The sequence below is a fragment of the Formica exsecta genome, unplaced genomic scaffold (assembly GCF_003651465.1).
Source record: "Formica exsecta isolate Colony F162 unplaced genomic scaffold, ASM365146v1 scaffold2374, whole genome shotgun sequence".
In the NCBI taxonomy this organism is placed as follows: domain Eukaryota; kingdom Metazoa; phylum Arthropoda; class Insecta; order Hymenoptera; family Formicidae; genus Formica; species Formica exsecta.
In genome coordinates, this window is record NW_021849654.1 from 37,973 (window position 1) to 61,166 (window position 23,194).

A 23,194-nucleotide genomic window follows, 5' to 3' on the forward strand; every position below is an offset into this window, starting at 1 on the left:
ACAAATATATTTATTATTTATATAAAAATAGAAAGAGATCAAAATTGTGTTCACATCTTAATTTAATCTGAAATAGATAAATGTTCTGTATAATGTTTTCTTTAGTAAATTAACTCTTTCAATCATATTTTTTTTTTATTCTGTTTCTGTTTACATATGGATCATAATGTTTTATCGCAGGTTTAATTGTCTCACAGTGCTTGAAAATATCTATAAAAATTTATATACATTCCTTGACATCTATAGAAAATGATCATGTATAAAAGCAAAAAAATGAATTTTAAACGTTTTCTTATTGATTGAGGCCTTTTGGATATGCTATAGTAGATAGAATCTATAATTACATCTCTCTTAATAGATAGAATTAAAATGATCCATATGTGACTTTTAAGGATTAAATTTCTTCCCTTAAAATATATAAAATATTTTTTAAAAAGTGGAAGAAAATTCATATATTATATAGAATATTTACTCTGAATTGGAATATAGAATGCTTATGAATGAATATCTATCTAGAGTCACAAATATACTATATATAGATGTATTTTTCACTTATTGTAATGTTTCTTTTGTAATTTGCAGGCTTTTCACCAGGTAGAGGAGGAGGTGGCCGTGGAGGTGGTCGCGGAGGCAGCCGTGGAGGAGGCTTTGGGGGAGGTCGTGGAGGAGGCTTTGGGGGAGGCCGTGGAGGAAGAGGCGGTAGAGGTGGTGATAGAAGAAGTGGTGGCCGAGGAGATCACAAAGGAGGTGGCTTTAAAGGTGGAAAGAATGTAATAATAGAGCCACATCGTCATGAGGGAGTGTTTATAGCTAGAGGAAAAGAAGACGCATTAGTAACTTTAAGCTTAGTACCTGGAGCAGCAGTTTATGGAGAGAAGAGAATCAGCGTAGATGTAAGCTCAACTTGTATTGCATTAATTTTACTACATTTGTCTTTTATATTTCTGTGAATTAATAGTATAAAATGTTTCACATTACGCAGACTGATAATCCTGGAGAGAAAATTGAATATAGAGTATGGAATCCATTCAGATCCAAATTAGCCGCTGCTATTCTTGGAGGTGTTGATAAAATTTATATGCCTCCTGGAAGCAAAGTATTATACCTAGGCGCTGCATCAGGTACCACTGTGTCTCATGTTGCTGATGTAGTTGGTCCAGTAAGTTTGATTTATATCAGAAATATGGAAAAGATGTGAGAAATTATTGAATTATGCATACATTAGAGCCAAGTTAGCTCATAATTGTGAACTTGGTGTCGAAGTGATGCTAGAACAATTATATGCTCGCTTTTTTCTGGATGAGTAAAATCTAATTTTACTTTAAAAAAAAGAGAGCATACAGCGACTATATATTAACATGTATTTATATAAATTATATAGGGGAAATTGAGAATATATAAATATCTCGATATTTTTATTTTTACAGGACGGGATTGTATTTGCAGTGGAATTCTCCAACAGAACAGGCAGAGATCTTATAGAGGTCGCTAAGAAAAGAAGTAACATCATTCCTATAGTCGAGGATGCGAGGCATCCTCATAAATACAGAATGTTAGTAGGAATGGTAGATACTATTTTCTCAGATGTGGCACAGCCAGATCAGGCTAGAATTGTCGCTTTAAATGCGCAAAATTTCCTTAAAAGTGGTGGACATTTTGTTATTTCTATTAAGGTAAGATATTTGTGATTTATTGCAAAATACATATGAATGAATATCTATCTAGAGTCACAAATATACTATATATAGATGTATTTTTCACTTATTGTAATGTTTCTTTTGTAATTTGCAGGCTTTTCACCAGGTAGAGGAGGAGGTGGCCGTGGAGGTGGTCGCGGAGGCAGCCGTGGAGGAGGCTTTGGGGGAGGTCGTGGAGGAGGCTTTGGGGGAGGCCGTGGAGGAAGAGGCGGTAGAGGTGGTGATAGAAGAAGTGGTGGCCGAGGAGATCACAAAGGAGGTGGCTTTAAAGGTGGAAAGAATGTAATAATAGAGCCACATCGTCATGAGGGAGTGTTTATAGCTAGAGGAAAAGAAGACGCATTAGTAACTTTAAGCTTAGTACCTGGAGCAGCAGTTTATGGAGAGAAGAGAATCAGCGTAGATGTAAGCTCAACTTGTATTGCATTAATTTTACTACATTTGTCTTTTATATTTCTGTGAATTAATAGTATAAAATGTTTCACATTACGCAGACTGATAATCCTGGAGAGAAAATTGAATATAGAGTATGGAATCCATTCAGATCCAAATTAGCCGCTGCTATTCTTGGAGGTGTTGATAAAATTTATATGCCTCCTGGAAGCAAAGTATTATACCTAGGCGCTGCATCAGGTACCACTGTGTCTCATGTTGCTGATGTAGTTGGTCCAGTAAGTTTGATTTATATCAGAAATATGGAAAAGATGTGAGAAATTATTGAATTATGCATACATTAGAGCCAAGTTAGCTCATAATTGTGAACTTGGTGTCGAAGTGATGCTAGAACAATTATATGCTCGCTTTTTTCTGGATGAGTAAAATCTAATTTTACTTTAAAAAAAAGAGAGCATACAGCGACTATATATTAACATGTATTTATATAAATTATATAGGGGAAATTGAGAATATATAAATATCTCGATATTTTTATTTTTACAGGACGGGATTGTATTTGCAGTGGAATTCTCCAACAGAACAGGCAGAGATCTTATAGAGGTCGCTAAGAAAAGAAGTAACATCATTCCTATAGTCGAGGATGCGAGGCATCCTCATAAATACAGAATGTTAGTAGGAATGGTAGATACTATTTTCTCAGATGTGGCACAGCCAGATCAGGCTAGAATTGTCGCTTTAAATGCGCAAAATTTCCTTAAAAGTGGTGGACATTTTGTTATTTCTATTAAGGTAAGATATTTGTGATTTATTGCAAAATACATATATTCTTAAGCTTAAAAATTTACAAAGCTTGAAAATTTATCATTTATCTAATTTAAGGCGAGTTGCATAGACTCAATCTCACAACCCGAAGTGGTCTTTGCATCAGAAGTGAAGAAACTAATTGCCGACAATTTAAAACCACAGGAGCAAATCACACTCGAACCATATGAAAGAGATCATGCTGTTGTAGTCGGCGTCTACAGGCCACCACCGAAAAAAAATATATAAAATATATATGTAATTATTAAGATTATTACTTGTATTGGTTTATATACATCCCTTTTTTTAACTTTAATGAGAAATGTCATATATTTAATTCGAATGAACGAAATGGAAAATGCGAGATATTTTATTAAGATTAAGAAACATGATTTAATAAAAATAAAAATAGTAGTTTATAATGTATGTATATATAAATTCCATCGTTATCCACGATAGTAGCCCTTATCGCTGTTGTCCTTTACTGTGTTGCATTGCCGTATCGCTTCTTTCTCCTTAAAGCTAACATAAACCTTGCAGCTCTGCCGTGATATAACATCACTAAGAATTAATATATGGGAGATGGTCTATTCTATGGGTAGTATAGAAAAAGAGAAAGAGAGAGCAGAGAAAATTGGTACTGTGCTGTATGCTTTACAACGCTGAATTGTAAATCTACAAATCTAAAATTTAAGTATATGTTTTATATATGATGATGTACTACATTTTATTGTATACACATATTTATATTTGCATATTTCAAATGCTTGTGAAATAACAAATATATATTTCTAAGGTAAATATAATTGAGCGTTATTTGACTTATATACATTATATATTTTTGTATAAATATAAAATATTTGACTAATATATACACTGCCAATAACACATTCCCATATGAAGTTACATTTAGGTATGGAATGCGTATAACTTGTATATTTCCTAAATGTGCCTAAATCTATGTAAGAAAATATTTTTGGCGCCCAGTAAATACATATAAAAGAAATGAACAATAACCAATATAATATGAATGAAGATATATTTTTTAATAAATATCACAGAATTTATAAATTATAAAATAAAATCGTTCTCTCTCTTATACAATGTATTATATGTAACATTCTTTTTTTGAAAGATACAACCTTAAATTATCTAAGCTCTATTAAAAACAATATAGAGACATAAAAAGAAAGAATAATAAAGATTCTTCAATATCCCAAAATATTCATTGAATTTAGAGTAATGTATAACAAATTAAACTGTAAAACAAATAATTGTAATTTCTTTATGAACATCTCATATAAGCCCGTATCAGACTACGCATCGAAAATTGAAAACTAAAGATTAAAGATTGGAACTTGACTAATCAAAACAAAAGTAACTACAATTTCTTTGTCCTGATTGGTTAAATTTTAATCTTCAATCTCAATCTTCAATACATAATCTAATACACTTTACACATTTTATACATTTCCATATTAATAATATTATTATGTATAAAACGGAGTAAATAAAATAGATATTAACATTTCGTAATCTTTAAACTTTTTTTATATTGTAATATATATAAGCGTTTAGCCCCCGTATCAGACTATGATATGACTATATATATATGTCCTGATTGGTCAAATTTCAATCTTGAATCTTCAATGCGTAATTTGATACGGGCTTCTGCGCAATTTACTGTCTGTTTTTCCACCTCCAAATATCCGATTACTTCAAAGATTTCTGATCTTTGAAACATATGATCTGCCGAGTTCATATCGATTTATACTCTTCTCATGTTGTCATTAAACTGTCAAATTATTCCGTTCTGAAAGATTTAAATTGTCAAGTCCATCATTACTTTATTTTTGGATTAATGTATAAAAAATAACTATATTTTTATTATTTGCGTGTATTTATCAATTTCTACGAAATTTGACACAAATGTATTAGAAATTTCAAATATATAATAAATGTGATATTTTATAAAATCGAAGCGCCGCCGCTTGAGTTTTAATAATTAAAATCGATATGCAACGCAAATCTTTAACCGCGTCCAAGAGTGGTAAGCTGAGAGAAAAAAAGAAAAGGAGAATATTTATTCTTTCAGCCTGAGAAACATTCTTTTTCGTTCTACAGTTCACGCAATCAGCGAACGCCGGAAATCATTGAGCAAAATACTAATCCGTCAAAAATCGACAACTATGATCGTTCACAAAATTAATTCATCGAAAACATCTAATCACATTCGTCTTGTGGGTGGCGCGGATGTTTCCGAAGAACCCGATGTTGCAGAAAAAACCCTTATCGAAACATCAACAGCATCTATTCAGGAAGTATCAGCACCACCGCCTCCGACTGCGCTGACATTACCATCGTCCGAGAAAAGATTTATAGATTCATTACCTGTGGAAAAATCCACGCGGTCGGAAATCACAGATAATAAGTCTCATGAAGATAAGCAACATCTCTCCGCAAATGGCCCATGTTGTTTCTGCGTTTCGCAAACGCTACGATCAGTCGGGTAAACAGATCAATTACATTTCCACTTTGAAAAGTGTCAAATAATTTAGTTGATTAATTTTAATCTATTAAATTATTGTCAATTTGCTTACAAAGAATATGGATAGAATAATAAAAAAAGATGCACGAGAATATATTGTTTATAATGCACACATATATTACATGTTTAGTATACATCATTAAAATCTTAATACATTTATTAAATATTCTATCAAAAAGAGAGAGTATCGTTTTAAAAACATTCAGAATTATTGATAGAATTACGTATGTATATATGTGTGTGTGTGTGTGTGATCGCGCGCGCGCGCGCTTTAACTGTAATATATTTATTATATTTTTTATTTGTATGAAATTATTCTTTTTCGTAACAGTTGAACATTTATGCAAAATACTTTATTATTTTGCATCATTCATCAACAGGGATAGGAAGGTAGATGAAATAATCGAATACGTGCACCAAAATCTCGAGGAGGCTGGCAAGGCTTTAGCAACTTTGGGCGAGAACTTCGAGCATGATTTAAAGGTTGAGCCCCACATTCAACTAGAATGTCATAAAACTGTCTCGACTTCTCGAGGGCGAAAGAGGAGAGGGTACAATTGACAACCCGATATTTTTTGTATTTTACGAATATGATGAATATGTCTTACAATCGATTATATGCGCGTAAAAACGAAAGTCTTTTCAAAAATTTGTAAGATATATAAATCCCCGAAAAAAATTTCCGGTCTTCTTAAAAAGAAAAAAAAATTTTTGTCGATCTTTCTCTTTATAATTTTTACAAAAACTATTAATCGCAATTGTCTATTTATTTAATCCAGTTTAGTTTTACTGCAAATGCTGCTGCTATATTATAATAAATATTTATTATAATTATCTACCTCATTTCCCCGCAAAAAGTTTATTTTCTGCTCCTTTTCATGAAAGTTGATGTTCATCGATATCCTGGGTCGAATTAAACAGTGGACCGGTATCGTGCAGAACAAACTCGACGCCTGTAAAAATGAGATTGGCAATCTTCGCAAGGAATTATTAGCTCGTGCATGCGAAATGGATGTTAAAACGCGCGAAATGGAAGATCTCAAAGTTCAAATTACAGATTATCAGAACGCTTTACAATTGAATGGCGAATCATTGAAGAAGGATAATATTAAAGTTAGATCAGAACAAGAGGAAGAAAAGATCCGTAAAGTAAGATTTATCGTTAATTTGATCCGAGAAACAAGAATAAAGAAAATTAATATATATATAATCAACTAATTTAATTTAATAAGATAAAATATACCGTACAAAACCTTTCCAATAACATAATTTTCGTATTTGTGAATAATTAAAGAATTAATTATAAATTGATATTATTAATTCATAATTTATTTATAATTTTTTTACATTGTATTACGTTAGAAAAGAGATGAATTCTTGCAGAAGATCCATGCAGAAGAATTCTTGGCAGAAGATGCGAAGGAAATCAAAAACCCTAAAATTAAAGATACAGTGCGAACTGTTGATCAAATAAAAGAAGAAGACGAAGAGAATAATGCAGAAAGTGCGGAAGCTATCAATCACCAAGAAACTGTAAGAGATGCCAAGGAAATTGACAGAACTAAGAAAAACGTAATTAAAAATCCAATTAAAAATCCAATTAAAAATACACTGCAAGCTGCTGATCAAATAGATGAAGAAGTGAAGCGAGCTATCGACATGGCTGCTCCAACTACACTGCAAGAAAAGACGAAGCGAGAGTTCGAGGTAGTTTCCTAAAAAAAAGACGTTACGATATTAGATTGTTGCATATATTTTATGTATGCGTTGTGCTGTATTTTCCATCTGTTAGTTATTTGTAAATAACAATGTCCTTTTCGATAGCTCGAATCTGAAATCACACAGCTTCGAAAGGAATACGATAGAGTCATCAAGGAGCGCGCCGAATATGAGAACGCGATTCAGCGAGCATTGTTGCGAGGGGTGTCATCCTTGAACGTTGAGGCACTGAGAGTTCTACGATGTCCACCGATACCCTGCTGCGCTCCTTGTGCACCGTGCCCGGCAACTGCAGGAATCATACCAACGTAAAATTTTTTAATATCAAACTGCTATAACGAGGCATTTCGATTTTACGCCAGCGTTAACCGATTTTTTAATTTTTTTTTTTTTTATGATATAAAATAGTATGAGGATATATTTAACATCTTGATACATTTGATAACATTATAATATTTTATATATTTTTTTATGTCTAAATTAAAAGGAAAAAAATTGTTATCGTTAAAGATGCGAGTGATTAAAATTGGAAATACATTACTGATTTTTAGTGAACCCGTCGTGCTGTGTCCTGCCAAGAACGCGAAAAGACGTTCAGGATCAGCTGCTGCGACTGCGAGCAGTGCCAAGGTTCCGCGCGATAGAAACGGCGATCAAACTGATTGCACAACGAAGTGGCCTTGCGCCAGTCCTTGCTGCCTCGCCGGCAGAAATCGGAAGTCCGCAAACGGTAGTATGATTTTTCTCCTTCGTCAAGGTAACGGGGAAAATCTATATGACGAGGACACAACTCCGGTATGCGGATCAACGGTCGTGAAGAAGATCGAGTTACCACCATTGCGCAAATTCGAGACGTAATATTCGATGGCGCTTGTCATCGTGGCCGACTTACCTATCGTTCACGTTAACGTGGACATCATCGATGAAAAGTATGAAAAAGATATAAAATAAAGTATCAGAGAGAGTATACACTCAGGATATCAACTGAAAATTTGTTAATTTTATGTGTATGTGTTCATCGTTTCTTTTTTTTACTAACATATTGTAGAATCCCGGAAAAATATTTAAAAAAGATACACACATGATAAAATAAAAAAAATATTAAAAAACAGAACGGAGAATAAAATAAAATTGTCATGTGACATTGTATATATTTTACGGACATTTAAAAATCTCGAAAAAGAATATATAAAAAATTTTAAATGAAATTGCAAAATCTTGAGAAGAGTAGAAAGGGAGCAAAAGGTGGAAAATTTATTTGTGCATATTTACTTTATTAGGATGTTGTAGAGTCTTTCGTTAACTAGGTGATCTTATCTCTTCAGTGACAAGTGTAATTAACACGCGCAAGAGATGCATGATTCATCGGGAATTGAGTAAGGTGTTCGGCGGGAATAGATACGAGGTCTAAGAGAGAGTAGTATGGAATTTGGGTTGAGGACGTTATTTCATGCGAAATGATTTATCATAATAGCGCAGATACACATGCTACTTACCGCTCATGCGTGTAGGTCAAGGCGCGCCGATTAGATTGTTACTCGAATACTTCCATCAATTATCTAAAAACTCCAAAAATATGTTGTGCATAAAAATTTAACACGACATGCATATTAAATTATTACAACAAAAAGGTTTGCCTTTGAAAGAACGCATTCTAAATCATATAATAAATCGTCTTTAGAATGCTGACTTTTATTGCTCGTATTTATACTGGAATTTATTCTAAAAGAGGGAAAAAGAGGAGAAATATGAACAACATCGTCGTTGAAAATATAAATATAACACTTTATGTAATATCGTCAGAAAAATATTACAAATATTGAACAATCACTTTCTCATAAGTAATAACGTGAATATTCTTTCCACCTTTTTTCGTATTAGAAAGTATAATATACCGGAGAATATATACCGAAGCTCGTGTCACTTTATCTGTTGAGGCAGGAAGTTTCCAATCACATATTCTAACAAAATCGATATGTGCATAATATAAACTAATGCATATCTTATTATATTATATTGTTAAAACATATAATAAAAATTTTCGATGTAATGCGATACTCTTGGACTAGCCATAAGTACGCAAAGTAAAGTGCTATTTATCGACATAATGTATCTTTTATACGTAAATCTTTACATCCCCACAAATAAAATATCCTTATAAATTATGAATATAATCACACGCGTGAATTTAAATACGGAATATGTGAACACATAAATTTGCGATAATAATATTTTCACTTGCAAAATTAATACAAAACACGCAAAGTGAATCAGCTTTAGTTTAGTGATATGCAAATAGTGATGATCGAGAATGCTCTTCAAAGATGGATAATTTAACTTTCCTCGGAAATCATCTCGATAGATGAGTTAGGCAAATACGGTGTGCACTTAGAAAACAATATTTTTCATTAGAATTTGTCACGATGCGCAGTGCATGGCTGAAGCAGTGCGCATTTCGCGACATTCTTTTTGCAAATTTTTTTGAATTTACATCCAAATAAAAATACAATAAAACAATTGCTCACCTAAAAATATATATATATAAAATATTTGGTAATATATAAACGCATTTTTTAAATATATTGTAGCGCGAAATACGCTTTAGAGAGTTCCACAAATATATAACAAAACTTTATTTCCTAATCAATTCTAAATAGATTTTTTTTTTAAATTTAAACTTCGGATATAAATTGCCAAAATATTAGCCAAGATTAGCTTTAAAAAATGTGTGCGTGAAAAATAATCGTCGCTCAATTTTGAATTTTAAAATATCGTTTAAATTCTCATTATAATTATAAAATCCGTCTATTACCAAATACGATATACATATGGTATAATAAAAATGGACGATTTTGCGATTACGCAATGATGCAAAACTCGTGGCTGTCAAGTTTCGCAAAATCTGCGATAAAATGCTGAATATCGTGAAAACGAAATAAAATTGAATCTCGAAAGCTTGCGCGATCGACATAAACAGGCGAAAGAGTCGAACGCAATCTCTCCGAAAAACTTCATTAACATACAATATATAGAGTGTATAATTTATTGTCACGAAAAACGCGTCGACTCTTGGATGTGCGAGTTTTATGCCGGCCGGGAGTCTTCGATGACAAATTTCCTAAAACGTTCCTTTGTAAGCGACAAGGTTTCTCGACTGAAGGAGCAGCGAACGGAGACTATTTCGGCAGGATTATCGCTGATCCAGCAGCGATTTATTTACGTTACAATATTCTTTATTGCGTTGAATACTTATACGTTTTCACAATAAAATTGCTATTTATTTGCTGCCCCTTCACACCGGAACTTACACGTCCCACGTCGTTGTCCTGCTCGCTCTGCGACAAACAACTCGCGAGTTCCGTATCATTAAAATTTCAAAATTCGCGAGCATTTTCATAGATAATAGATGACAGTGACGCGTCATCATCATCGCTATTGTCAATGTCACTCACATTAGCAGTTTAAGCGCGCCCTTATCAGCGAGGGACGTGCGTTAAGCATGTCACTATCCGTTCGCGCTTGGTCAACTTGGATAGTGATCGCCCTAAATTTTCTCGATCGTGCTTATGACAGAAACACAAGAACCGTCGCCGAGATACTATTTTCTTTCTTAGGAAATAAACGGAATGTATGCGAGAAAGTATCGCGGCGACCAAGTCCCTTGGACGAGGCCCTCGTAACGAGGTAGTAATCGGATGATAAAGCCAGTCGGGGAACAGCGGTCGCGATCGGCGTATCATGCAATGTTAAATTAATTAGTGGTCCCACGGCCAGTGATGCCGATGATACCGCGACGCGTTCGAACGTCTACTTGTTGTGCACCAGATTCAGAAACTCCTCGCGAGTCTTCGGATCATCCCGGAACACGCCCAGCATCGTCGAGGTCACTGTCTTGCTGTTGATCTTCTGCACGCCTCTCATCACCATGCACATGTGCCTGATATGCAAAAGAATTTTTTTTTTACAACGGTGCGCGTGCAAATGTTGCGTATTTTACCGTATAATTAACCGCGATAAGAAAATTGCTTCACACCGTTAGAGCTCGTTCGCTTCGTATATTATAAATATATTTGGGCTTGTCTTCTGATTTATACGTCAAGAGATAGATCTTATCAATGTTATTCTTCGCGAGCGGCAGGATTTGATCAACTAATGCTAATCATACAAATGACTTGGGAGAGACACGTGCGCAATCTCGCAATCTCGCGATCGGAAATCTCGATTCATGATGTTTCATAATAAGCCCCTCTTATCAGCTCATCTCGTTATCGTGGAATAGATCGGTTCAACTTGTCATTTTTGTGGAACAAATCGAGCAACGATGGAAAAAATAGTGTTTATAAATTATTTGCACACTGGACCAATAAAAATAGCAATCGGTTCTAGCAAAAATAGTGCTGTTGATAATATTAGGTGTAATTAATTATTGATCCATCACTTTCGTGGGTCAAATTGGGCGTCGCAACAGCGGCAAAATAGCATTATAAATTATTCGCGCAGTCTCGATAAAAATAACTAATCGTTGCTCGTAAATATAGCATCGGTAATAGCATTATTCAAGTGCGAGTCCATAAAAATAGCCATTAATGCTAGTGAAAATACTAACTTTTAGTTAATAATGTTATTCACGCGATTTCCAACGCTCCTAGGATCCTATATAATCCTGTATGTGTGTTATTATCTCGATAATAAAATGTAACCGTAAATCAAGAGTCGCACGCATGTGGCGTGATTTTCTTGAATTATTCACGATTACGTTGCGGACGACATTAACGAGAGCAAGCAGATGATTAATAACCCCCGTCGCTGATTATCGAAATAACACTCGCACACCCCCGCTTGAGATTTATCGCGCTCTAATGCGTATGACGTGTAACGAACAACCGGATCGTTACGTGAATGCTTCAATTATCGCAAAACTTCCACACCGCGCCTTGCAAACAACATTCGCGCGATAGTACAAGGTCGTGTTCTTTTACGAATGCGATCGTTCCACCTTGTGAAAACCTATTCTACGAACCTCGGTCGCATTGATTGAAAGAATAGTGATCTTAATCGGCTCGATACTCTGCAATATTGCCGTGATATTTTATGGTTTTTTTTTCTTTTCATCTGCGTTCTCGAACCCCTTTATCTGTTAAATTTGCGCGCCTATAAATTCACACAGATGGATCTTTTCCTGTGCTCCAAATGTTTTACTGTTCTAATCACGCATGTAGATAAGGCAATTTAGAAATTTTATCATATTAGAGAATATATGGAAGATACATACACTCCTTCAACCACGACGGCGACTCCTGCAGGCTGCACAACCTTCGTAACTGCTATCGCGATTTGCTTCGTGAGTCGCTCCTGCACTTGAAGACGTCTGCTAAAGATCTCTACGATCCTGTAAATAGAAAATTTGTCCTCGAAATTATTCTTAAAAATCATCTTTGGAGAATTGGTCATTAAGATTGAGATCGAGGGCATGCAAATATTATTTCTTTCTACATTTATCTAGAAACGTTCCGTTGTCTCGTGCTTGCGCGTAATATGTTAACATATAATACTATAAAAGCTGTAAAAAATCTAACGGTTTTAAAATATACCGTCGCTCTGACAGCGCATCAAAATACCATCGCGTTTCTATTATTTATCCGCTTTTAAACGGCGTCTAATAAGTAAACGGATCCCGGACCGTCACGCGCGTGAAAGTGTGCATAGTCTTATGTTAGCAGACTAGTCTCGCGTCACATTTTTTCTTTTCGCCTTAATATGTCACTAATCAAGGCCAGGACTAGTAGACGCGACGACCATTCGACGAAATTGTTAAGGCATCGACGAGAATAAATAACGAGACGGATTATTTTTCTTTCTTTTTGATCTACACAATCGCAATTCATCGCTCAAAATACCGCGCGTGCTGCCATAAAAACTTAGAAAAATTACACACATCTTGTGTTAGAAAACTGAAAAATTAAAACATAGAACTAGAAAGTACAGAACATAGCGTATTTTAATTGATGATATTAGATAATCATTACTGAATAAAGATCTTTCGTCGTAATCTAAACCAAGTATCAAGTATCAAGTATCAATATCAAGTATCAAACTTAAGATTGAAATCTTATAAATATACAATACCACAAGTGCACACAGAAACGACAAAGAATTATAATTAATAAAGTTGTGCGTTCAAGCAGAAAAAAAAACAATCTTGATTCTCAAGAGATTTCAACTTAATTTTGATTAACGAGAGAAGACAATTAAGACTCAGCGCGTTGAGCACATATTTTATTATAATTAAATTATATTACAATAAGCGCTTAAATTACCGCACTGGCTCTTAATTGTCTTCTCTCATCTTTGTATGATATATTCGCAAGAGCCTTTATTAAAGTTTATTTTAATTTTTATTTGATTAACGAGTTAATTCTCGTCGCAATTAACGAGATAATTGTTTTTATATTATTATTCAAAAATCTGATAAACTGAAAATCTGATACAAAATTCTTAATACATTAAGATAATTACCTGGCGAGTTTACTAAGACCCAAAATCTTCTTGCAGGGTAAATAACCAATCGACACTTTGCCATAGAACGGTACCAAGTGATGCTCGCACATGGAGAACATCTCGATGTCTTTTACCACCACCATCTCGTCATGATCCTCATCGAATACTGCGTCGTTAATTACGTCTGAAACAAGAGGACAAAACCTATTAGTAAAATTTCGTGTTTCTCAATAAACAGCAATAATATAGAGTACCAAATTAATTTGGTAAATTAATTAAAATTGTATTTTTCATACACGTACTTATACATGTATGCAGGGTTGAATAACAATTCAATAGTTAAAAAGTTAAAAGTTAAAAGTTAAATTTAAATTTAAAAAGTTAATAACTTTTAACTTAACTTAGTTAATTTCAAACGCGTTAACTTTTAATTTAAACTAGTTAATTGTAAATACATTAATGTTAACTTATTAACTTTTTTTTATACAAGTTAAAGTTTTGTATCTTTGATAGTCAAAAATTATCTGTTTATTAATAATTATAATAATATAAGTAAGACAGTATCCAGCACCATTAAAACGTGCGTTCCTAAAATACAACACAACAGTACCAGGTATCATTCTCAGCGCACGTAGAGCGTATTTAGTACAGGTGATTCAGTATATGATGACTTAAGAGGAAAAATGACGAACCATAATTTTAAGATGACACTTTTATTAAAATTCAATAAATATTTTTAAATTGTTTTAATTTATTATTCGAGTATCTAACAATTAAAGATAAAGATAAAACGCACGTGTGCAGGTAGAGCAGTTCAAATTAAACAGGAAAGTCCTCTTAACCGAAGTCCTTATTAATCGTTTTGTTTTTAAACACTATAATATCTCTATTATACAACTATAATATATTTAAATAATGTGTATTATTCATTATTATATAAAGAAAAATATATTATCTCTCTTATAAAAGAATATCTTTTTATTATATTATCTAAATTTAAAAAGTTTAATGTACAATTAAAAGATTAATTATGTAAAAAACAGTTTTGAGTAATTAAATTTTAACTTTTTGATAAGTTAATAATTTTTTAACTTAACTTTAACTGAGTTAATTTTTGTTTAAGTAACTTTTAACGTAAACTTATTGTTAGTTAATTTTTGGGCCATTAACTTTAAACTTAACATTGTAAAAAAAAAAAAAAAAAAAAATTAACTTACCCAACCCTGCATATATGTATGACGATGACTTTAATTTAGCGATATATAAAAGCAGCTGGGTATTATTCTCACTTGTACCGTGTCACGAAAGAAATGTTCTTTCATCCTAGTAGTCGGGTTATCCTGGCTGTGATTTACCCGATATTGACCTACTTACTGTACCGTTGACTCTAGTAGTAGTGTGTACATATACGAGCGAGCAGTGGGTAGCTAGATAATGGTGGTGCTCTCCGCACCGTTTCCACGGCAACCTTAACAAGAAACACCTTCGCAATGACCGACAACGATGAAACGAATTCGTTTAACCGGCCACATTCGAGCTTGAATTCTTCCAATGGATAGCATCGCGAGTTATATAAGACAAGTCGATGACAGTCAGATCTTTTAATTCGTCGTTATATATCTAATGTAATCGAATTAGACGAGAGAGAAATGAGTTTAATCTTATTCTTCGTGAAACGTATAATTTAATCCGGTACAATTTATCATATTTCCTCGGAAAGTGCACAACTCGCAGGGTGCGTCAACAGCTCACATAACACACACGTGGTAGAGCAATTTCCTTTCCTCTATTCCGTGACCAAACGCTCGCCGAGTGTAAAGTTGGATTTTTCAACCCGATGGCTTAAACGTGATCGGCTTCCGTCAGCAATTCGATTAACTTTTACAAGCTTTCGCACGCCATTATATACGTACGTGCATGAATTTTGAACATTCCTTTAGAGAAGTGCTAGAAAAATTTATCGAAAATATTATATATAATATATATTATATAAATTTTGCTCTTATATTAAATGCAATTCCGAGTAAAAATATAGTGGGCGAGATAAAAGCTACAATGGAATTGCTCGTCCGAGGGGATGATTTGGTGAGGTTGGTTGTAGAAAAGTGCCTCTCGTTTCAGATTCACCAGTGCGCGCCGTAAGAGCTTATCTCGAGAGTCTCTCAGCTGTTCAAGCTGAGCTGAAGTGAATTAAAATCCCTCATCCATCGTCTATAGATGCTCCCGGCTTCAGATCTCATTATCGCGACTGACTTAAGACACAGATTCAAAATTACTGTGGGCATAGAGAAAGGTGTCGAAAAAGAGAAAGCATTACTCTCTTTTCCTAATACATAAATTAAAAATTTTATGACAAGAAAGATTATCGTCTAGAAATAATTATTCTCAACATTTATTATTCGTGATTCTTTTCTTTTGTTACATTATTATATATTATTTATGCCATCAACAATCATTAAAACAAATATTGCATTTGAACATCGCTAATTAGATTTGTATTATTATTATTAATATATTTTACTGAATCTCCATCCTTTTAATTTAACGCGATTTGTGTGACAGTGAGACTATCAAGGAATGACATAGGAGATTGTAAGGAAAAAAAAAGATACTTTTTGTATCAACTTGGTTACACGCGGAAATATTTTTCCGAATCTTTGCAATCATCGTAATTGTTTGAGCATTATGTTTGATATTTATACTTGATGCGAAAGACGAGGAAGAAGAAGATGAAGGAGATTTTTTCTGAAGTTACGCGTCCCTGAGAACCCCATTTATATCAAGAGTTTTACATTCTCTTTTCTGTGAATCGCACTTAAATCCCACCCTCTTGCCTCTCAGCGTCTCATTCTTTTTCTCTCCTCCTCCAGCTCGTGATAGAGAGCAAGATGAAAGTAAAAAAAGGCGAAAAGTATGATACTTTCATGAACAACACGCGCATGTCTATAATTCCGCGCTGTATTATTCGCAATAAAAGAAATATGCTTACCGCGTGCGACGGTTTCCCAGTTAATTATTTCATTATCCTCTCAAGTTTTAAATTATACCCTCAATTGTGCCACAGTAATTACGCCACGCCACGTTTTCATAGACGGAAGTTTAATGCATTCTGCATTTTTTAATTTCTTAAATTTCAGTGAATGAAAATAACTGCCACTCTTTTCACAATTATTCGAAACTATTTGAGAAAAAATTGTTCTCGCTACAAACTTCAATAAGCTTACATGTATATCGTTTTTTAAATATCTTCAGCCTGTATTAAAATTTTTTTGGCGGTTTTGATTTCAAAAAGTAGTATTTTACACATTGCCACTGTATTATATCTTTCTTCGAACTATGCTATATATTTTATAAATTTTTGATATAAAAAATATAAAAAACTTTTAAGAACTTATATAATATACAAGAAATACCATTCGGTATTTTCATGTAAGTATTTATTATTTGATAACATTAAATCATCGTACAAATCCTAATCAAGGTTACAAATTCTGAAAGAATCTTTGAGGAATTCTCTTTAGAAATGCGGAACATTTTTATGTTGGAATGTAACTATTCTAACATAAATATCTTTTTCTGGCATTCTTTAAATAATGCATAAATGTCCACAATTAATATTATAACATAAATATTTCAAATATTTTCACACGTTTGTCATCAAACTATTGACTTTTTTCTTCTGTTTTTACATCCAAGATATAAATATCTTCATTCTAATTTATTTTATGGAAAACATGCATTTTTACATTAGAAATATTAATTATTCGATCTGATAATAATTTTTTATTATTATATGTAGGCCTATATTTCCTGTCAGACAATGCATGCCCCCCCCCCCAAAGTCAATAGTTTAACCGATTTGACAATTTCAGAAAACGATGGTTTTTTCGGTAATCCCATCGACCATAAAATGACGCAAAAAATGTAACAATTCGCCCGGTTAACGTTCTTGTAACAATTGCAACGTCAGGAAAATAACTAGATTGCAGAAATCCTGCTGCTGCGATCGATCGATCGATCGATTATCGTTGCCGTTAAGTAATAAACGATAGATCGTAATCACGTATAAATGCTGCTTGTTGTAAAATTCACGTTATACACGGATCTTTGAGCGCAACCTTGCATTAGCCGACCGTCAAATCAAGGCTGCACTATTTGTGTTCAGTTTCTTTCTTTTCCATTTTTTTTTTTGCGTACAACACATACACACGTAGACGTATTAGTTTTGTAATTTCAATTCTAGCTAGAGAAAAACGAGTAGTTTAAATAATTCTGCAATAAATGTGCTTGTAGCCAACAAAAATGTTGACTTTTTTGTAATAAACATATTGTAGAAGCGATATTATCTGCGATTGGAAAATTCCTATTGAATAATTAACATTTCTAATTCATAGATATTATAGGTAATTAAATTATCAATAATGCAATACTCAAATATTTTTCAATAAATTTATCATATCATTTATCGTATCATTAATGCAATACAAAATACAAAATACTTTAATGAAAGTGATTTTGTTTCTCTTAGTCTTAATCAATTCCGTTTCTCAACAAATAATCTAAATTTGATTAAAATTGTATATTATCTTTCTTACTAGAGAGAGATTAGATTTTAAAAATATTTTTATTAGTGCCACACACTTATTCTGTAGTTCTAATTCCTATCAATTTTTTAAACAAATAATGCGACATCTTCGCTTGTGTGATTTATTAAAATATAAGATAGATTAATGCAAAGAGAGATAGAGGGAGAGTCAAGAATCAAAAAAACATTTAGAAAATAATAATAGGCGCTTATTTAATAATAATGGAATTTACCTTCGAGGCTTTGATCGTATCCCTTCGTGAAGAAGAGCATAGCCTTCGCGGCACGTTCTGGCGTCTTCAAGAGTCCCTGCCGCTCCGGATCTTCACCCAACGAACTCAAAAGTAACTTGTAACTTCGGGACATTTCCGGTAACATGGCCTCTCGCGTGGGCGGTCGGTGGTCCAGCTCCAAATCGTGGTGAAACATGCACTTCTCATGACCTGAAACATAACGTCGATCCGATTAGATCGTTAATGGAATCGCTCTCTTCTTTCCCCTTTGTCGAAGTTCGAGATTTTCGTTGGATGACGACGAAAAGTGACGATGTGTCAACATCTTCGCTATCGCATGTCACGACCCGTGATCACGTCGCGTAATCGCACCAACAGAATAAGCTGTATGTGGTCGTGCTGCAATTGAATGTTTCTTACTTAGTGTGCGATTCGTATATGATAGATGAGATCCTTTCGTAAGAAATCTAAACAATCTACGGCTTATCACATTATGTTGCACATATGTATAAATAACAATTTCGACAGACATATTTCCAAGCAGCAAAAACTGTTTATTTCCCACAATTATTGTCCATATATGCATATATATAAAATTTTTCTTAAATCTGAAATTTGTTTACACATTGAGAGCAGTTCTGCAAGGAGTGGCTTGATTCAATTGCTTCTGCAGAACTATTAAGGCCATTGCACGTGAAAAAATTTTAGTCGTAACCGTAAGGCTGTAAGCAAATCAACCAATCACAGTTCAAACATTCTTATTACGTTTTAGAATACTTGATTATGATTGATCGATTTGCTTACGGCCTTACGATTACGACTAAAACTTTTTAACGTGCAACGGCCTTTAACATTTTATTTGACACCGGATTCAATGATCGATCAATTAATCGATTCACAATAGCCTGCGAAACTCGTCGTTTCGCAGACCTGGGAGTATCATAATATGACCTGCGACAATATACGCTGCATACAACCTAATATAATTAACGACAAGAGCTAATTAACGGTTTAACTACAATAGATAATGAAAATTTTGCGTCTCATCGTTATCGTGTATGTATCTTTAATAAGTATTTTAAATAAATTGAACCGTTATATGAAAATAAAGAGTGACGCGATTGAAATAATCCACTTCCATTTCGCGTGCATAGAAATAAACGCATTGCATAGAAAGTGCTCGGCAAAACGGATTCAAGGTTTTACATGCAATATTATTCATGGGTTCTCGCGAGCGATCGGCTTCTCTAAGACGAGGACGGACGAGAGAAGCGCGTATTCGTGTTGGAAACTTAATTAGTTCGTCTCTTCCTAATGAACCGTGTCGCATAATTGAATCCAGCGCCGACGTCCGTGCGACAAAGCGGTCATTAGAGGTATCCTAGAGAATCGTTTGAGTCGCGCGATATCGATAAATTTTTAAGAATTCCATGTGTTTTTATCAAAGTTCACAAATTACACCGTGAAAATGACCCGATTGGGAAAATCGGCAATTGCGATAGCAGAATCTAATTGTTTTCAGTATGAACATGCACACACACAAGAGTATAGTTTTTATATCTACCTTTTGAATTTTTTCTGTAAACCTTAAATTATTTTTAACGATAACGAATAAAATCTAAATTTCTTTTTCTCTTAAAAATGTCAAGAAAACAATTATAATATATAAACAATATTATTTTTATGCTTTACACAATAAATATATGTCTTGTAAGTCTATTAAAATCGTACTAGACTAATTTCCTTATTATCACGGTTAATTTTTTAATGGCTCGCGTGTGTTTTTCTGGAATTTCCGATAACACCCTGTCCCACGATTCACATCCTCATAAAGTTACAGTTATATGTTGCACATAACCATAACTGTACCCCGATGATCTGCCCGTACTTGTTTATCATCTCAAGATCACCGCAATATAATTAACACAGGAACAGTCATTTCGACGGTCATTCACCAAAATTTGGCGCGTGCGGACAAAAGAGATTCACAGATTTTTCTGTAAATCTATGCCAAGTAAGCAGCTAAATTTTATATATGATTTGCACCAATTAACCGTACTTTTTGCAAAAGTATTTTTAAATTAGATAAATTTATATATCTTTTTAAAATAAAAATATATAATAGTCAATAAAGTACGCGAATTAAAGAATTAAAAAGTTATTAAAATTCATTATTTTAATTAATCAGTCTGTAAAATATCTTTTCTGATTTTAATAAAATGACCCAAAGTTATATCTCTTTCCTCTATAATAGTTTTTTCTTTTTAGATTTAAAAATAATGTCACTTCTCTCCGATAAGAATTTTATGAGATTATTGACTATCATTGCATATTAATGAGATTTAGAATATTTTAGAAAAATATATACAAATACATGTATATAAAATCTTCACAATGTATTTCTTGAGAATTGTAGCAAAGCACCAAATATTAACATTTTATATCTTGGAATTAGTTGCACACAGGGGCATGAATATTAGTAGGATTTTAAGTCAAGTTTATTTAAGTCCGATGCATTATGACGAGATACGAGCGAGAATTACGTCGACTATTTACGCCTATTGATCAAGCCGAAAAACGAAAAGCAAACTTATTATAACAAGAGTTTCCTACTACAGTAATTAAGTTACCAAACTTATGCACAAGTATATCTTTTACATTTTTTATCTAAGATGCACTATAATCAACAAACTTTAGCCAGATTTGCAGATAGGAATAAATCGATTAATTATATCATGGATGAAGTTACAAATAATTGTACGTTTAAAACACATATCGAAAAACTAACGAAATGCGATAGAAGAATTGTCTGTGCGAGGGTATTCGACAATTTTTTAAAATTTCCACATGGCAGTTCAATCTATTTTCAACATGTTTCATGTATAGGTACCTTTTGTCGTGGATGTACGTGGTGTTCTGGGTGTTCCGGGGACGTCCAGATCGCTTTCCTCGATATTGTCGCTCCAGGAAATGGTTTTCAGTGGTAAGGGCTTCTTAATCATTATTGGCTTGTCGTCCTCGTCATCGTACATCTTCAGCTTCGCGCACTGACTCGATATCCCGTTCATGATTGAGGATTTTTCAGAGTCGATTTTTCGTTCTTGAGAATCTCGTGAGATCGGGAGGAAGATTTCCGGAATGAGGCAATTGGGAAATTCGATACTGTTTAGAGAAAAAAAAAGACATTATAAGAATAAACGAAATAGTAAAATTAATTAAACGGATCTGAATTTCAAAGTGTATTATCAGATGCCATATATTGTTATATAAATGCGTGTATTATCGAACGTATTATTTACATTAAAGATAGATATCAAATAATTACAAAAATAATGGGCCAACGTTTTTTAAAAAGAATTATTTATTATCAAACTTTTTATGCTTATATATCGGTCCATTACTTTTGTACTTATTTTTTCAATATATATAATAAGCTTTTTTTATCTCTAAACTTATTATTTCATTATATTAATAATTTATTATAACATTAAATCATTTTTTTAGTATAACAAGTAACATATACTCTTCTATTATTTAGTTAAATAAATATCACTTACATGCTCATGCTATAATATAACGATAAATAAATAAAATAATTAATTCTCATCAAGAATAAAATAAGAACAAATCTTTTACACTTTGAACAAATTTGATGATCATTATTATATAATATCAATTTTCTTTTCTATTCATTCACCGAAACAATCATATATTTTTTTATTATTAAGGTGTCTCTTTATATTAGACATTACTTGCTGTATAACCGCTTGACATTTAACATTCGTCCTATCAAAAATAAAACTTCCAGTTTAAGGCGTATTAAAAAAAACCATTAAATAAATTGAAACCTTTCGCATCTGACACTCCTATATTACTTCACTTCCGATTGAACTTACTCTAATGCGAGTCGTCCCACGGCGGATGGGGCAACGTTTGTCGTGGCATAAACAAGAAAAAATGATCCGAAAGTTGCGCGAACGTAAAACACGCACTCGCGTACGGACCACGTAGAAGACGTGAACACGTGCTAAATGAACGAAAAAAGAGACGATGACGACGAGACGAGAAGCCGGCACCGCATGCGACGACTGATCGGACGCGCGGAGGAGCGTCACGACGCGTACGCTGACCAGGACGGGCGGAACGCGACTGACGCGAAGCTGGAGTCTAATCTGGAGTCTGGAGTCTGGAGCTCTGGACCAGAGCGAACCAATCGGCGGTGGCGGCAATGGCACCGGCGGTGGGAATAAACGTCACCCGCTAGTCCTTCCGAAACTATATATATGCGCGATCGTGTCTCTCCCTCTCTCTCTCTCTCTCTCTCTTCAGCTCTTTTTCTCTTTCTCCCCGCCTCTCCATCTATTACATGGTGCCCCTATTGTATTATCAACAGTCTACCTCGTGATAAAGATTATGGGAAAAAGAGTTTTCGCTAACGACAGTATTTCCCCCGAGTGCAGCCGGTTTCATCGACGTTCGTTGTGACGTCGATCCTAGAAACGCACACTGGTGTATAGATCTTAATATGCCGCGATAGATTATAGGTGTAACAAACCATAAATTTTAAAAATATATTGTCTTTCTTTCATCTAGAATTATCAGATAAGACTCTGGAAATGGACATCCATTGAGGATATCATTTTTGATTTTTCTAAATGTCGATGATGATCTTAATTATAATTCAATTATGAAATGCACACTGCAAAATATATATATA

The 23,194-nt window shown here is 33.6% G+C and overlaps 3 protein-coding genes across 3 annotated transcripts in view; 2 read left to right on the forward strand and 1 right to left on the reverse strand.

Annotated features, from left to right (window-relative positions):
• The window catches only part of LOC115236010 (rRNA 2'-O-methyltransferase fibrillarin), an 8,955-nt gene extending 5,639 nt beyond the window's left edge, over positions 1-3,316 (forward strand). The window contains exons 2-5 of the mRNA XM_029808190.1: positions 583-893; positions 983-1,159; positions 1,428-1,673; positions 2,973-3,316. Of these exons, the coding sequence (XP_029664050.1) occupies positions 583-893; positions 983-1,159; positions 1,428-1,673; positions 2,973-3,143 (905 nt within the window). The 3' untranslated portion in view covers positions 3,144-3,316. The remainder of the gene's footprint in view (positions 1-582; positions 894-982; positions 1,160-1,427; positions 1,674-2,972) is intronic.
• A 2,466-nt stretch (positions 3,317-5,782) lies between these two features.
• Positions 5,783-8,195, forward strand: LOC115236008 (centrosomal protein POC5-like). The gene is made up of 5 exons (XM_029808188.1): positions 5,783-5,925; positions 6,328-6,591; positions 6,826-7,149; positions 7,267-7,469; positions 7,713-8,195. Exons 2-5 carry the CDS (start codon positions 6,331-6,333, stop codon positions 8,017-8,019), a joined length of 1,095 nt encoding a protein of 364 aa, XP_029664048.1. The 5' UTR covers positions 5,783-5,925; positions 6,328-6,330; the 3' UTR covers positions 8,020-8,195.
• A 732-nt stretch (positions 8,196-8,927) lies between these two features.
• On the reverse strand, positions 8,928-22,675 carry LOC115236013 (GTP cyclohydrolase 1). Its single transcript, XM_029808196.1, has 6 exons — positions 22,374-22,675; positions 21,368-21,639; positions 18,478-18,687; positions 13,678-13,843; positions 12,434-12,550; positions 8,928-11,098 (listed from the first exon to the last, which is right to left on the reverse strand). Exons 2-6 carry the CDS (start codon positions 21,543-21,545, stop codon positions 10,969-10,971), a joined length of 801 nt encoding a protein of 266 aa, XP_029664056.1. The 5' UTR covers positions 21,546-21,639; positions 22,374-22,675; the 3' UTR covers positions 8,928-10,968.
• Between the last annotated feature and the right edge of the window lie 519 nt (positions 22,676-23,194).

Coding starts and splice junctions, on each gene's coding strand:
- LOC115236008 (XM_029808188.1), top strand. CDS start 6,331: ATGTTCATCGATATCCTGGGTCGAATTAAACAGTGGACCGGTATCGTG. Junction 7,150..7,266: donor AGACGAAGCGAGAGTTCGAG/GTAGTTTCCTAA, acceptor CCTTTTCGATAG/CTCGAATCTGAAATCACACA. Junction 7,470..7,712: donor ACTGCAGGAATCATACCAAC/GTAAAATTTTTT, acceptor ACTGATTTTTAG/TGAACCCGTCGTGCTGTGTC.
- LOC115236013 (XM_029808196.1), bottom strand. CDS start 21,545: ATGAACGGGATATCGAGTCAGTGCGCGAAGCTGAAGATGTACGATGAC. Junction 18,688..21,367: donor ACGTACATCCACGACAAAAG/GTACCTATACAT, acceptor GTTATGTTTCAG/GTCATGAGAAGTGCATGTTT. Junction 13,844..18,477: donor ATACGATCAAAGCCTCGAAG/GTAAATTCCATT, acceptor CTCTTGTTTCAG/ACGTAATTAACGACGCAGTA.